The sequence below is a fragment of the Arachis ipaensis genome, chromosome B3, assembly GCF_059453495.1.
Source record: "Arachis ipaensis isolate K30076 ecotype BB chromosome B3, ASM5945349v1, whole genome shotgun sequence".
NCBI lineage: Eukaryota > Viridiplantae > Streptophyta > Magnoliopsida > Fabales > Fabaceae > Arachis > Arachis ipaensis.
In genome coordinates this window covers 3562284-3578126 of record NC_142438.1, presented here as the reverse complement: position 1 = coordinate 3578126, position 15843 = coordinate 3562284, and the positions used below count along the sequence as shown (strand labels likewise).

The 15843-nt window shown below is 34.4% G+C and overlaps 3 protein-coding genes across 3 annotated transcripts; 2 read left to right on the top strand and 1 right to left on the bottom strand.

Annotated features, from left to right (window-relative positions):
* The first annotated feature begins 272 nt into the window (after positions 1 to 272).
* Positions 273 to 5394, top strand: LOC107632362 (beta-galactosidase 8-like). The gene is made up of 18 exons (XM_016336050.3): positions 273 to 469; positions 811 to 906; positions 991 to 1103; positions 1191 to 1257; positions 1331 to 1567; positions 1642 to 1730; positions 1836 to 1941; positions 2033 to 2120; positions 2194 to 2312; positions 2417 to 2578; positions 2795 to 2997; positions 3080 to 3180; positions 3438 to 3547; positions 3672 to 3785; positions 3925 to 4026; positions 4304 to 4515; positions 4590 to 4926; positions 5045 to 5394. The coding sequence occupies exons 1-18, from the start codon at positions 287 to 289 to the stop codon at positions 5150 to 5152; spliced, it is 2547 nt and encodes an 848-aa protein (XP_016191536.1). The 5' UTR covers positions 273 to 286; the 3' UTR covers positions 5153 to 5394.
* LOC107629203 (uncharacterized) lies at positions 5324 to 7061 on the bottom strand. Its single transcript, XM_016331921.3, has 2 exons — positions 6500 to 7061; positions 5324 to 6293 (listed from the first exon to the last, which is right to left on the bottom strand). Exons 1-2 carry the CDS (start codon positions 7059 to 7061, stop codon positions 5554 to 5556), a joined length of 1302 nt encoding a protein of 433 aa, XP_016187407.2. The 3' UTR covers positions 5324 to 5553.
* A 2804-nt stretch (positions 7062 to 9865) lies between these two features.
* Positions 9866 to 14972, top strand: LOC107629205 (serine/threonine-protein kinase GRIK1). The gene is made up of 13 exons (XM_016331922.3): positions 9866 to 10295; positions 10531 to 10730; positions 10835 to 11219; positions 11775 to 11849; positions 11931 to 11975; positions 12071 to 12145; positions 12434 to 12521; positions 12671 to 12795; positions 13055 to 13150; positions 13781 to 13847; positions 13949 to 14064; positions 14186 to 14264; positions 14346 to 14972. Exons 3-13 carry the CDS (start codon positions 10890 to 10892, stop codon positions 14486 to 14488), a joined length of 1239 nt encoding a protein of 412 aa, XP_016187408.1. The 5' UTR covers positions 9866 to 10295; positions 10531 to 10730; positions 10835 to 10889; the 3' UTR covers positions 14489 to 14972.
* The last annotated feature ends 871 nt before the right edge of the window (positions 14973 to 15843 follow it).

The window sequence follows — 15843 nt, the reverse complement described above, 5'->3', positions numbered from 1 at the left end:
TAAGGTTCTAAACACACGTGACAAAAGTGCAATGCCATAGAATAAATCATAGCAAGCATTTAAAAGCTTGTTTTATATATGTGCTAATTGAAAATTCAAAGATAAGATAACAAGAAAAGCTGAGATTTTCACTCTTGAAGCCAATTTTGTCATTTTCTTCAACTTTTTATATTTGTATGCATCTTTTTCTTTATGTTTATTTATATACCAATAAGCTAAGCATATAGCAGTAGTCCATTATTGTTGGGATTGGTGTGTTCTTTCAGTTACTGGAAACAATACTAAAATGGTAGCAGCAATGAGTGTAAAGAAGGTTGATCAGTTCATTTTTCTTTGGTTCCTTGCCATTTATGCACCAGCAGCTACATTTTGTGCCAATGTGACATATGATCACAGAGCATTGATCATTGATGGCAACCGCAGGGTGTTGATTTCTGGTTCCATTCATTATCCTCGTAGCACTCCTGAGGTATCGAATTATGCCGACTCATACCTTATTCATTACTGGATAAGACGTAGAGAAAATTTAAATAAATCTTAAACTAAATCCTATTCAGTAATAGATAAGATATGAGTCGACAACTCGTTAATTAGTGAGTAGTATAAGGTATGGAGTATGAACTTAGAGTAAGTGAAATCTATCTAATTAGTAACTAAGTAGTGTGTGTTAGCTTAGGATACAAGAAAGAATAGTCAATCACAAATATCATATATATCTTAAACAAACACTTGAATGTCTATGAAATGAAACTATGAACATCAAGAACAGTGTTGTATATGTAGGAATTTATGTGCTTGTGTTGGTTGCAGATGTGGCCAGACCTTATCCAGAGATCCAAAGATGGAGGAGTTGATGTGATTGAGACCTATGTTTTCTGGAACCTACACGAACCGATTAGAGGCCAGGTGCAGTTTATTTTGTTACCAACTTAGTTACTATTTTGATATTGCTTCTTATGATCTAAGAATTTGTATGCAACTTTTTTGCAGTATAATTTTGAAGGAAGGGGTGATTTAGTCAAATTTGTAAAGGAAGTGGCAGCAGCAGGTCTATATGTTCATCTGCGAATCGGTCCATATGTCTGTGCTGAATGGAACTACGGGTACAAATTGTTGCATCCTTTAACTAATTTCCATAATCTTTTATAAGCTAAGCAAGTTTGATGCAAATTTTGTTTTACTTGTGACAGGGGTTTCCCTATTTGGCTGCATTTTATTCCAGGGATTAAGTTTCGAACCGATAATGAACCATTTAAGGTTAGTCCTTACATATATATATATACTTAATTCATGTGATAAGTAATAATAATTCAAAAATTTGTTCCTTCAGGCAGAGATGAAGAGATTCACTGCCAAGATTGTCAATATGATGAAGCAAGAGAGCCTCTATGCCTCACAAGGAGGACCTATTATCTTATCACAGATTGAAAATGAGTATGGAGATGTTGATTGGGCCTATGGTCCTGCAGCAAAACCTTACATAAAATGGGCAGCATCAATGGCTACTTCTCTTGATACTGGTGTCCCCTGGGTTATGTGCATGCAAGCAGATGCTCCTAATCCAATTGTATGTAATTATTAAGCATCCTTAATTTAAATCTATCTTCACTAATCTTAATTATTATACATGTTAATTGCTAGATTGACACATGCAATGGATTTTACTGCGATCAGTTCACACCAAACTCTAATGCTAAGCCGAAGATTTGGACCGAGGGCTATAACGGATGGTTAGTTACTCGAGCTAAGTTACTTAGATTCTTGATAATAGAGTGCGGATAAAGACCGAAATAAAGGGTCTAAGTGACTTTGAATTCTTTGATTTGCAATGGCAGGTTTCTTTATTATGGTGGAGCTGTACCTTACAGACCTGTGGAAGATCTTGCATTTGCTGTGGCAAGATTTTATCAACTTGGTGGAACTTTTATGAACTACTATATGGTATTGAAACCTATGATATCTTTTAAGTTTGTTATTATATGTATATGAGAAAGGAATTGAATTGATAGCACAAAGTTTTGATGTGAAACAGTATCATGGAGGAACCAATTTTGGTAGAACCACAGGTGGACCTTTTGTTGCTACTAGTTATGACTATGATGCACCACTTGATGAGTATGGTATGATATTTATTTATTTATCTTATTTTGGTTCTAAAGAGAATCTCAAATTTAATCAATATATCTTATGCAGGAATCATTAGACAGCCTAAGTGGGGACACCTTAAAGATTTGCATGATTCCATAAAGCTTTGTGAAGAAGCATTGATTGCTACTGATCCAGCAGTTACATCTCTTGATCCAAATATAGAGGTATATATGAGTAGCACTTTTTAAAACTTATATCATATTTTCTTAAATTTCTTCAAGCTTATCATTTTTATATGCTTTATGGTTTCTGCTCTTTGAGCTCTCAGGTTGCAGTTTACAAAACAGATAATGTGTGTGCTGCTTTCCTTGCTAACATCAATACTACAATTGATGTGACTGTGAATTTTAGCAGCAACTCGTATCGGTTGCCGGCATGGTCAGTGAGCATCTTACCAGACTGCAAGAATGTTGTGTTTAATACTGCAAAGGTTTGCCTCATACAACATTTCAATAAAATTAAACAATGTTGAGGGACTATTTTGTCAGCCGAGAGTTAAAATGGGGTGTACTTAAATTATTTAGATCATCAATTGATCAGAGTTAATAATCAATATTTAAAATGTGTACTAAGGTCTATATACTTTGTCCTGTTTTAAATCCTAAGAAATTATTATCATAGACTAAAGATATTTTTGTTGTGACAGATTAATTCTGCATCCACAGTGTCAATATTCAGAACTGAGTCTTTAAAACAAGAGGTTGGTTCTTTGGAAAATGATAGCTTGGGATGGAGTTGGATTAGTGAACCAATTGGAATTTCAAAGAATGATTCATTCTCAAAGTTTGGATTGCTAGAGCAAATAAACACCACTGCTGATAGAAGTGACTATTTTTGGTACTCATTAAGGTACATAGGAGAAAGCTTTCTTCTGACCTTCAATGCTTTACACCATGATGACATATTTTCATGATATTTTTTGTTTTTGAAGCATTAATCTTGAAGATGATGATGATTCTGGTTCTCAAACTGTTCTTCACATTGAATCCCTTGGTCATGCCCTTTATGCTTTCATAAATGGGAAGCTTGCAGGTAAAGTTATATATAATAAGTTTCGATTTTTCGCCATTATGTATACCTCAAACCTCTTTTGAAATGCTTTAAAATTGTTATAAGAAAATGATAATGTTGCAAAGTTCCAACAATCAAGGTTGATCTGAAATAAAATTAGACCACTTTTCATGGTTGTTCCTTCCTAGAATGTTCAGTTCAATTTTTTCTTCTCTTAATTAAATATTTCATAGATTATCTAACTATTCTTGTCTATTACACTACTGAGAACTTTTCAGGGGGTGGAACTGGCAACAACACCAACGCCACTGTCAACGTCGACATTCCTGTCACACTTGTAACTGGAAAGAACACAATTGACCTCTTGAGTTTAACTGTAGGACTTCAGGTACAACATTTTAAACAAAAATGAAATTTTGATTTGCATTTTGCATTGGCTTTGTTAAGAAGTCATTTCTATACTATATATAGTAATCTAATGTGAACCTTGTACATATATATATATATATAAGAACTTTGGAGCATTTTTTGACACATGGGGTGCTGGAATCACTGGACCAGTAACATTGAAAGGATTGAAGAATGGAAGTACTATTGATCTCTCCTCCCAACAATGGACTTATCAGGTTATTCTCACCTTTTTTCTTAAAGCCTATTATTGTTCTTCTTCTGGTTTCCTTTTTGTTTTAATTTTCTAATCTAAAACCATATAATACGCATATTAAATTATTAAGATATTAAGATTCTGTATTTTACTGAATTCAGGTAGGCCTTCTTGGTGAAGACTTAGGTCTGTCTAGTGGAAATGCTGGAAAGTGGAATTCACAATCTACCTTACCTAAGAATCAATCACTAACATGGTACAAGGTAATCTCTTAGAAGATTAAATGTCCACACTTGACAATATAAGAGTAATTTATCAGAATAATCTGCAACTTGTTGTATATTTATGTATATCTTCATATCTCAATTCCTTGCTGCAATGAAAATAAAGGGAAAACTACTATTGGACAAAATAATAATACTGATATGTTTCTGTCAAGAAACCATTTCTTCCAAAAGTTTAAACTGATAAGAGGAGGCACACGAATAGTTGTATCTCTAACTGTTTCTAACTTAATGATCATATACATGTTGGTATTAGACAAACTTTGTTGCTCCCTCTGGCAATGATCCGGTTGCAATCGACTTCACCGGGATGGGGAAAGGAGAGGCTTGGGTGAATGGACAGAGCATTGGAAGATACTGGCCTACATATGTCTCTCCAAATTCTGGTTGTACCAACTCATGTGACTATAGAGGGTACTATTATCAATCCAAATGTCTCAGGAACTGTGGAAAACCATCACAGACATTGTAAGTTCAAGATGATTTGAAAGTAATCCTATTAGTATTAGTGTTAGATATTGATTGATTCAATGATCTTGCAGATACCATGTACCAAGATCATGGTTAAAATCAGACAACAACACTCTTGTATTGTTTGAGGAAAGTGGAGGTGATCCTACAAAAATATCTTTTGCTACAAAGCAGATAGGAAGTGTGTGTTCATATATATCTGAATCTCACCCTCCACCATTAGACTTGTGGAATTCAGACACAGAATCAGGGAGAAAAGCAGGGCCAGTGTTGTCACTGGACTGCCCTTATCCTAATCAGGTGATCTCTTCCATTAAATTCGCGAGTTTCGGAACACCTTATGGAACTTGTGGAAACTTCAACCATGGAAGCTGCAGCAGCAATAGTGCTCTATACATTGTGCAAAAGGTACCATCTAGCTTCTTTTCAGTTTGAGTTATGTGTACTCACATTGTATAAGACACTGCATCAGCTCATAATGTTTTTCTTTCGATTTAACTGACTCGGCCGAGCTTTTTTCTAACAGGCTTGCATTGGATCAAGCAGTTGTAACATCAATGTATCGGTTAATACATTCGGAGATCCATGTAAAGGAGTGACTAAAAGTCTTGCTGTTGAAGCTTCTTGTATGTAGACATGATGCTTCAAGATTCTTGCTACTTCATAACTTGGACTTGCTGAAGAGCATAGCCCAAGAATCTTAGAAGAAAATGATTCTGATTAACTAGAAGTAAATTGTTATTAATATTTTATAAACAAATCCATATTGATGTCAGTTTTCTCAGTAGTAAACAAGAGTAAAGAATGACAAATTAAAACATTATATTGTAACTTGAAATGAAAAGGAGAGAACTAAAAGAAAAATGGTTCTTCATATTTTTAGCATACATAGAATTTATGAAAATAATGATCATGGGCAACATTGTTCTTAGGCCCTTATTTGTCTATAGAAAAATACAAGCACAAACCAAAACAAAACAAGTATGACAGCAATTAGATCATGTTATTTTTGTCTTCATGATTGATTATATGATATCAGTACTGAGCAATCAATCCTTCACTTGAAGCAATCTCAGTTGGCCTCTCAAACCGGCAGAGTTTGCAGGTAGTCGAATAGAGAGTCCTAGTCTCATACTTGTCCTCTCCACCCATCATGGGCATAGCAACCCCTTTCTTGACAGTGCTAACATAGTTTGGCCTATAAGTCTGTCCCAAAATACCTTCAACAGAATCTGAAAGGTTCTTGAACCTGAATTGTGTCTCAAGATGAGCAAAAGCATCATCTGATGGCAATTGATAGTTGTGAACCTTGTTCTCTTTTTCTCCAATTGGCCTTGCCCTTATGTCCATTTCAACCAAACCAGAAACTTTCACTCTCAAACTGTTTGTATCATCAGTTCTCTCAATGATCACTTCCCTGTCATCACCATTAGCCCTCCATTCGGCTTCTCCATCGGTTGGAATGCTAACTAATTTACCATCCCACTTCACTATGAGAGTGTCAACTTTGTCATCCCATTGAGATACTCTCCTAGCTGCAATGTCAAGAGTGTGTGAGTCAAACATCACAGCAAGAGCCTGCACCCATGTGTAGTCGCGAGTCCTTCCTTGTGGCCGAGTTCCAATGAAGTGAGCATTGATTTGGAAGTCATGATCGGATACTATGGCAAAGTTTCCTCCCTTGGCACCATGGAAGTAGAACATAACACCATCACCTCCAACGAAGCGAGGATCATAACAAAGAGAGCCATATCCATCACAGTTAGCTTTTCTATCTGCCAAAGAAACAATCAAACTCAACATGAATTCAACACACTTCTTGTTCTAACTACATACATATGTTACTTCTTGATCAAGTTACCAGGTGATAATTAATGCTTACATCTATCTAATCAAAATTAAACTTCTTAGTAAAGTTAAATTTCATTATAATCAAAATTAAACTAAATAACAGATTCTTCCTATGAATTAGAAAACTTACACTTGCAAGTGGCTTCACATTTGCTGCTACAATCCAAGAAACAACCCTTCTGCTGCTTGTTCTTCTTTGGCTTCCTTTGGTTACACTCGGCCGGACACACGAGTGTCTTGAACTGGCAAGCAGTTTTCGCCTTACAGAAACCTCGCTCTTGTCCGGTTGGCAGAGGTGAAAGCTTCTCATAGTCTGAAGATTCATCATACTTCTTCTTTGGAGGCTTCTCTTCCCCCTTCCCCTTGTCCTTGTTCTTGTCCTTGCTCTTGTCCTTGTTCTTGCCCTTATCATCTTGCTTTCCATTATCCTTACCATTCCCTTTGTCATTATTCCCTTTGCCATAGTCACCATTGCCATTGCCATTACCTTTCCCTTGAGCATTCACAATGGCAGCTTCCATGGCTATAAGCAATATGAAGAATGCCACCAAGATGGTCCACTTTCTACTTGCCATCTTGGTGGATATGCTGATGCAAGTTTGAGCCTTTTTCTGCTTTCTTTCCACCCCTTTTGGTTTGTTTTTCAAATGCTTCAATGTATTGAGAGGTGTTTGGATGAGCATAACAAGCATCAAAGAAAGCATATATATATATAGAACTTTGGTTTTGCATAATTGACTTGAAGTTCGGCTTAAGCTTTGTTAACCCTTTCCCTAAGATTTAGAAAAAGCTTGTGATTGCTTAGTTTTTTTTTTCAAGAATGAAAGATTCCAAAGTGATTTGTTGACCAAGTTATTAACACACAACACTAACTTAATGCTCAAACATTGTTCCCCCCATACTCAAAGGGAATGTTACATTTAATTTAAGAGTTTAATTTTGATGCACTACATTTTATACAGTTGTACAATCACATCCGTTCTTTTAAATAACCATTTACGCGGTCAATGTGAAAAATAGTTATTTTTATTGATATAGGGTTACGTAATTAGATGCACAAATAAAACTACTTTATACTAACAGTGTATCAAAATTAAATTCTTAATTTAATTATTAAATTTTGTATTATGAGTGTTGAAACATAAATATAGAGATAGAGAAATAGATAATTTGTATCTTTTAATATCTATTTTTTAAAATTTTGATGAACCATCACAACTGTTTTTTGGATAACCATTCATGCGGTCAATATGAAAGATAGTTATTTTTGCTGATGTGACATTACGTAATTAGATACACGTATAAAACTACTTTATGCATCAAAATTAAATTCTTTCTAAAAGAGCAATAAGTCCTTTTCTTTTCTAAAAATATTATTTCTAATTTTGTTAGAGAACTAATTTTTCTTTGACCAATAATCTGTCAATAAAGTAGTAGATGAATAAAAATTAAGAAAATAGAAAAAGAAAAGTATTTATTGATTATTTATAAAAAAAAATATAACTTTTTTCTATAAATTCCATATGAATCTCTAACTTAAAATATATTTTACGTTTTTCTATTTTTTTTTATCAATTTTAGTCTCAAATTTCAAAAATTTAAATATATTTTTGTTTTTCTCTCTCTATGTGAAACTCAATCTAAAAGATGATATTATAATAACTCACTGTTATCTAATATTAAAAGGATGAAAACTTATTTTAAATGAGATTTATACCTCATTTAATAGTAAATGATATATAAGTTGCCATGCAATATTTTACACTTAGTATGTAAAGAAATAGCTTTTTTTTTTCCCTATTGAAATGAAAGATAACTTGAAATTGAAGATTATAGAATCTTAAATCTAGTTGTATGGAATGTAGCTATCTTTTTATTTTTAAGCTTCAATTTGAAGCTACTTATCAACTTTTGGTTCACCTAAATGGAGTAGCTATATAGTTTGTGAACGACTACGTTATGTGTACACAAAAATTAACTACTAAAATTAATTATTAATATAAAATATATTAAAATATAAATATATATTAAAAATAAATTAAATTATATATACATTTATACACTAATATATTAGTAGTTAATTTTAGTAGCTAATTTTAGTGTACGAATAGTATTTTTAATTTACGAATTAACCTAACTTATTTGAATTAAAACCTTTCAAAGTAGACAGCATTGGCAATTAAATTAGCTGTAGGCACATGGTTTTTACGTGTGTATAGTTGATATGAAGAAACTTAAATTGATGGCATTGATATTTTAATCATTTTATATTACATGGAACAGCTCCATCTATCAATATTTTTATGTAAGTCAACTCCAATGTTGATGCTACTCAAGCCACCCATCCTTGTCTCATTACCTCTTATTTTTAAAATAAAAAAAATGAACGAACGAAAATGAAGAACACAATCTGAAGTTCTGAACCTTTGAGGTTTTGATAATGAGTACATATATAAGAAAGTAGGAAAAAAATACAAATACATTTAACTAAATTATAATAAGTACTATACATTTGAGGGATTATTTTAAAATTATAATTTAATTTAAAAAATTAAATTGAGGCTTAATTCCAGTTTAAAAAAATCGTAATTAGAATATTTTTTTATAATAATTATTTTCTCTAATATTTATCTTTTAGTTTTTATTTTGAAAAAAAAAAAGGACATCTCACTCGAATGTGTTTGGCAAACCTGTATATAAGCATATTTTCAATAATTATATCTTTATATAATCGAATATGAGAATTAGTTTGTGTTTAAATATTTTAAGTGAAAATAATTTTAACAATAACATGACTAATAATAAAATAACAAGATTAATGATTAAGAATCTTAATTAAATTTATTTATGTGATTATTAAATGAATAAAAGTTCAAACATATATTATTTTGGGCTGTGAATCGTTTTTTTTTTTAATCTTTTTGTTCATATCCTGAACCGAGTTCTAAGACTCGAGTTGGATTAAAATAGATCGATCGACTTTTTTAAGGTTGGTCCGATACAGACCTCTTCATAAAGAGCTCAGAAAAATCATCACAGAGACCCAAAAAGGTCTAAAGTAAAAGGAACCACTATCCGCTAAGATAAGATAAGATGACAAATTTATTTTAAAAGAAGGTCATCAAGCACTACTATAAATATACTGGAGCACCCAGGTATAACACACATTCCAATTCTACAAAAAATCTTAAGTATCGGAATTTCTTGCAGATATCATCACTCACTGGTAATAGCAACTCCGTGGCTACAAGTCGAACATAACAGTTATAACCAGACTAAAAGGTCTCACACGAGATCGACCACTCCGTTTTAGATAACCTTAGAACATTTTTCAACTTTAATAATCATAAATCAATGAGTTATATATCAAATGTCATAATACGGGAGTTTAAGTCTCCCTACCTTTAACTAAAAAAAAAAGTTTAGTAATCATAAAGTTTTTTTTTAATTTCATATTTTTATCAAAATTTCAGAAACTGTTTTTTTCATGATTGCCAAACACGGCCTAATGCTCCTAGCCTTGTTGTCACCATCACAAACCCTATTCGAACAAAATCATATTCTTTTCTTCAGAAAATAGGGATCCCGTTCCCAATCGGGTAATCACAACTTCCTTGGACGCGGATCCAATTCATTTTCCTATTTTTTTTAATATCATCTCTCTTCAATTTCACTGAATCGCCGCTTTTCATCACTCACCGTTCTCAATTCCTTCCCTTTGCTTCATTCAATCGATCGTTTCCTCCATCTAGGGCTTTTTCTATCGCGTTCTCATTTCATCTCCTGCGGAATTCAATTTCTCAAATTAGGGTTTCTGAGCCTCTCCCGCTTCCAAAAGCCCCTCGATTTCGTCCTGGAATTTTTAGGTTTTTCGAAACTGGGGGAATAGGGCACTCCCAGTTTGTCGTTCTCGCCCATAAAAGGAGGTAACTTTTTCAACACTTTTTTTCTTATAATTTAATATTTTGTTAAAAGTTGCCCATTTGAATGAATATGTCGTTTTCGTATATTGAGATGGCGGATTGTGATTGTTCCATGCATAGTTTTCATCTTTATTGTTCCTTACATTAACCAATTTAAAATTTTTTATTGATGGGCATTTTTATTTTCATAATTGTTTATGTAATAATTGTTTAAAATTTCATCTTTTTTATGTGGAAGGTCAACGAGTTGTTCGTGTGGGAGTTGTGGGCTGAGCCTGCAAGATTGGATATAAGCTGGAGTTATCACAATGCTGGGTTTGAATCGTAGTGGGTTTAGTATATCTTGCCGTTTTCTCCATCTAGCTGAATGGCATCCATTGGAATAGCAAAGCTTAGTGGGGCCTGAAGCCCTCTTTTCTCCCCTTAATCTCAAATCAGGTAAGAACAATTGCAATTCAAGTGTCCTATCCAGATGTTGAATTGGAGATCTAAGATGTTTCTTTTGAATTGGGGCATACCAAGATTTTTTTTTTTTCCTTCAGGTTTTCAATTTTTGGTTGAGAGATACACCAACTACCTTCAAGGTGCTAGCTCCAAATGCTAAGTAAGACTCTTTCTTTTGCCACTGCAATGGGCTGCTGTAATTGCTTCGGCTTCATAAGGAGTCAAAGCCGACAGAGAGCTAAGCCCCGCCATGTTAACCGTAATCCCTCCCAGGAGCGGTTGTTGGATGATGACATGGATGACATGGATGACGATGATGAGCTGATGTATGGTGACAATGTTGCTAACTCCAGTAGTGGAGATGATAGTGATGGGCAAATTCGCCCCAAGCGATCCGAGGATATTTTGAACTTCAGAGCAGAGAATGACTTGGTTTGTAGGAAGTTTCCTGTTAAGGAGACTCACAAAGTTATTCGATCAGAGGTAATTGTTTGGTAGGACCAGCTTTGTATGTTTTGCTGTAAGGGAAATTCTGATGTATAGCGAAAAACCAAGACCAGGCTGATTAGTGGTATATAGTGTTTGTGAATGTTCTTGAGTACTGCAGTGGTTTTAGGCTTTTAGCTGTCCCCCTTGTGTTTTGAATCATCGATGGCTTTGAGATCCTTTTCCCCTTCATGATATACATATACATATTTATTAAGCTATTTATATATCGGTATAATGGAACTTCTACTTGAATGAAGTCTAGATGTAGTTGGAAGTGTTTGTTTTATTTCCGACATATACTCTTTTTTACTGATTTGATGTGAAGTTGTGGCTAGGTATTGATTTTTTTTTCTAAATAAATTGGTTTGTTTTAATATTTTCTCAGCTATTTTAACCATAAATTGCCAGGATTGTAACCATGTGCCTTTTCTATAACTAATGTACCATCAATGTATCTGCTCCTTTCTGAATGGTTATTTATATTCAGGATAAAAATTGTATCGCATATCTTTTCTATCGTAAGCTTTATCGAACTTTTGTTTTTCTTAGGATGACAATGGGACCAAGATGATTAATCAGTATGTTCGTGAATATAAGATCGGTTCTGGTAGCTATGGGAAAGTGGTAAGCTTAGGGTTTCATTGTACTATACTGTCTCCCAATGAATGTGGATTTCCTGAGCTTCTTTCTTTACATATATGGCAGGCGCTTTATCGAAACTCCATTGATGGAAAGCATTATGCAATTAAGGTAAGGATAGTTTCTGGTATGAGTAGGAAGACTACTTCATCACGGCAAATAGGGTGCAGTTGATCAGTTATTGAGCTAAAAATCTTTGACTGCAGTCCTTTCACAAGTCTCATCTACTGAAGCTTCGAGTTGCACCCTCTGAGACAGCCATGTCTGATGTTCTACGTGAGGTATTCTTCTGTTGTATATCTTTGACTCTGCCGGAGGATTAGTAAAATGTGCACGTTTCAATTTTTTTATCCATACATGTCTTATGTCATCTTTTTTCACCTATGATCCTGTTTATACAGTGCTGCACATATAGTATTTGCATCTTATTTTTCTTCCTAGTTGATGCCTTTATGTATATACACACACACACACACATAGCATTAGGATTACATTTCCTTCCTTTATTGTTTTAGCTGTTGTTCCACCGTCTCTGCGGTAGGCTAAAAGGCAGACATTTTTTATTTCAGGTACAAATTATGAAAATGCTAGGGCATCCTAATATAGTCAATCTTATTGAGGTGATTGATGATCCTGAGTCAGATCACTTCTACATGGGTATTTATGATTAGATGCTTCTTTTTGCTTTTGCTATTTGACGATTGAATGCCAATAATCAGATTCCTGAAAGTTTTGTATGACAGCCTTAAGTTAATGAACCTTTTTTGAAATCCTTTGCTTGATTGCGGATTTTGTTTCTTATACAGTACTTGAATATGTGGAAGGCAAGTGGGTTTGTGAGGGTACAGGCCGTGCTTGTGCCTTAGGTGATGAGACTGCTAGGAGATACTTGCGAGATATAGTTTCTGGATTGTCATATCTCCATGCTCATGTAATGATTCTCAACCATTCTTTTTGAAGTTAATGTTGATTAAAGATCCCCCCCCCCCCCCCCCCCCCCAAAAAAAAAAAAAAAACCAAAAAACACCCCTCTTCTCTCTCTCTCTCTCTCTCCACACTTTTTTCTTACTAATTGTTGGTTTTTGGGCAACCTGTTTTTTTTTTTTTTTGGGGGGGGGGGGTGTTGGGTTGGTTTGTTTCATTTTTTATAACAATTATTTGAAGGTTACTTTTGGTTTTTCGAAATGCAGAACATAGTACACGGGGATATTAAACCTGATAATCTGCTGATTACACGGCATGGAACAGTAAAAATAGGGGATTTCAGTGTCAGCCAGGCTGTTGAGGTACAGTAAATTACTTAGCTCAAATGTAAATTTGATTACTAGGAACTTATGAAAGCTGATGAGTTTACATAGGGAGACTAGTGTATTTGGAATGTGCTTAAATGTGACCACCGAAAAGATTAGAAGTTGATTAATATACTTCGTAAGTACTTGAAATATCAAATATAACTTGAGTGTTAATTGTCTGTAATATACCTTGGTCTTTTATCCTGAACTGGAAATAGTTAACATGGGATCATGTGATTGGTCATTGCTTCAGTGACCTAAGGGTAGAGAGAGACTTTCTTTTTTCTTTTTTCTTTTTTTTTTGTTTTTGGGGGGGGGGGGGGTCTTTTTAGGTTACTGTACCACACAAAGCTTTGATTGTTTGCAATCGGAGTTCCTGCCATCTCGTCTCCTGTTCTGTCTTATTTCTAATTATATGATTCTGGCATCTCTTTATTTCCTTAGAAAAGGAAGCAAGTAGTTGTCAAGAATATATTATTACCTTTGGAACTTGTTCCTTTCTGTGTGTGGTACATTGACAAGATCTATGCACACCTCTTGATAGAGATGTTGGTGAAATTGTGTGCGCATTAGGATATGTCCTTGTAACTAATGTGGTATCCCGTAATTGGTCTCATTTTGTAGGATGATAATGATGAGCTTCGCCGTTCACCTGGCACTCCCGTTTTTACAGCACCAGAATGTATTCTAGGTCGGTTTTCTTTACAATCTTATTTCTCTTGCCCCTTCCAGCAATGAAAAGCTCTGTATCCCACCACTGTTTTGTGTCTGTTGATATGTTCTATGTTCTAGGTCTTACCTATCATGGCAAAGCAGCTGACACATGGGCAGTAGGAGTTACTTTATACTGTATGATATTGGGTGAATACCCCTTCCTTGGGGACACACTTCAAGATACATATGACAGAGTAAGCAATATATAATATATATGATCACCCCCCCCCCCCCTTCTTATTCCCCGGGCTACATCATGCTACATCTGTTCAGCATGCGTAATGAATGTTACTATTCCATTTTCTGTGATCCCAGATAGTCAATAATCCAATAATACTCCCAAATGATCTGAACCCACATGTAAAGAACCTAATACAAGGACTACTTTTGAAAGGTATATGAACTAAGCATTTTGGTTTTCCTCGTAAACCAACACAATTATATGTGGTTCTCAATTAAAACTTGTATTCTGCAGACCCGAAACTTAGGATGACTCTGAGTGATGTTGCGGCACATAGCTGGGTCGTTGGAGATGATGGGCCAATTCCTGAGTACCTATGTTGGTGCAGAAGGAAGCGCTTTGGTCAAGAAAGCAACGAAAACAATACTACTGACTAAATATTCTTAGGTTTTTGGGTTTGGTTTATGTATAGCATAAATAGCCCAGGAATTAATCGCCTTTTAACTCTTTTTCTGGCATGTTATGATTTTAGCAGGGTAGTCTTGAAGGAATCTTTGTCTTGGAATTTAAGAAAGGCGATGCGATGGTAAGCACGGAAGGAAGGAAGAGAATGTTGGTTTGTGTTTTTGTGTGGAAGAATTTGGTGTCTAGGGACTTAGGAGAGGAGAGAATGAGATCTTGTATCCGGCTCTTTACAATGTTTGAGTTTTTGAGTTCCAAGTTTCTAGGCAATGTTCATGTGTATTCTATGCATTTTGGTTTAAAGATTCATCCTTTTCACAGGTCTTGATCATCAAAATTCACAAGTTATAGGGTTGTGGTGAACTGGAGCCCAAGGAATTTAATGGGTCTTTGTAGATTGATGATTTTGTATTGGAGTGGAATGATTAGTAATGCTATGGATTTTATTTTACTATTTAATCACATATATTCTCTATTAGCAAATAGCAATCCACACATATTTTACTGAAGTTTAGCAGATTGCAGAAAGATGAATATTTTACTTTATATTTTACTAATGATTGACTAGTTTTATTAGTCTGATATTGTTGTGATCATGAATTTTTTTACTTGTTTAATGAATGTAAGTATACATATGTTATATCTTTATATTACATCTAGAATCTATCTCTACTCAGTTTGATAAATTGTAAGCCAACTTGGTTGGTCAAGTGGTTAGCTGACTTAGTTCGTTCGTTCGTTTAAGCAAGTGTCGAGAGTTTGAATTTTAGCGTATGTATACGACACTTAATTGACTAGTAACAAATCTTAAATGAAGTTAAGATTAGTCATTGGCTTGCTAGTTATATCAGGAGAAATTTTAAAAGAAGTTTGATAAATTGTAAGTAACATTGTATCAAGTAATCTAAATTGTTGGTATTATTATTATTATTGAAAAGGTTATGTAGGGCCAATGAAGTTATCTCTTATAGATCTGTGAAGTTTGTTATTCACAAAATAACAGGAAGAAAGAAGCATGACCCCAAATACTTGCATTGGTCCTTTATTGCATGTGCCTTATCCCCTACCTTGTTTACTTCATCCACCAAAAGAGACAAATCAGTGGCACACTTTTGTTGTGCTATCATCATCATTCATCACCCCACCTAACCAATGTTTTCATATTTCTGTTCTCAAAATTACTAACACCGAATTTGTCGAGTGGTCGACAAACTCGTAAATTTTTCAACAAGTCTCGAGTTTGAACTCTACAAATAGGAACAAAAAGTTGCAAATTCTTGATGATAAAATTTAGATATCGGCAAATGGAGTTCAGTACCGCGGCGGATTA

Excerpts from the sequence above, each read along its gene's own strand:
- LOC107629205 (XM_016331922.3), top strand. The coding sequence starts at position 10,890 with ATGCTAAGTAAGACTCTTTCTTTTGCCACTGCAATGGGCTGCTGTAAT. Across the intron at positions 11,220-11,774 it reads ACAAAGTTATTCGATCAGAG|GATGACAATGGGACCAAGAT; the intron begins GTAATTGTTTGG and ends TGTTTTTCTTAG. Across the intron at positions 12,796-13,054 it reads TGTCATATCTCCATGCTCAT|AACATAGTACACGGGGATAT; the intron begins GTAATGATTCTC and ends TTCGAAATGCAG.
- LOC107632362 (XM_016336050.3), top strand. The coding sequence starts at position 287 with ATGGTAGCAGCAATGAGTGTAAAGAAGGTTGATCAGTTCATTTTTCTT. Across the intron at positions 3,181-3,437 it reads CATAAATGGGAAGCTTGCAG|GGGGTGGAACTGGCAACAAC; the intron begins GTAAAGTTATAT and ends AGAACTTTTCAG. Across the intron at positions 3,548-3,671 it reads GTTTAACTGTAGGACTTCAG|AACTTTGGAGCATTTTTTGA; the intron begins GTACAACATTTT and ends TATATATATAAG.
- LOC107629203 (XM_016331921.3), bottom strand. The coding sequence starts at position 7,061 with ATGCTTGTTATGCTCATCCAAACACCTCTCAATACATTGAAGCATTTG. Across the intron at positions 6,294-6,499 it reads ATGTGAAGCCACTTGCAAGT|ATAGAAAAGCTAACTGTGAT; the intron begins GTAAGTTTTCTA and ends TTTCTTTGGCAG.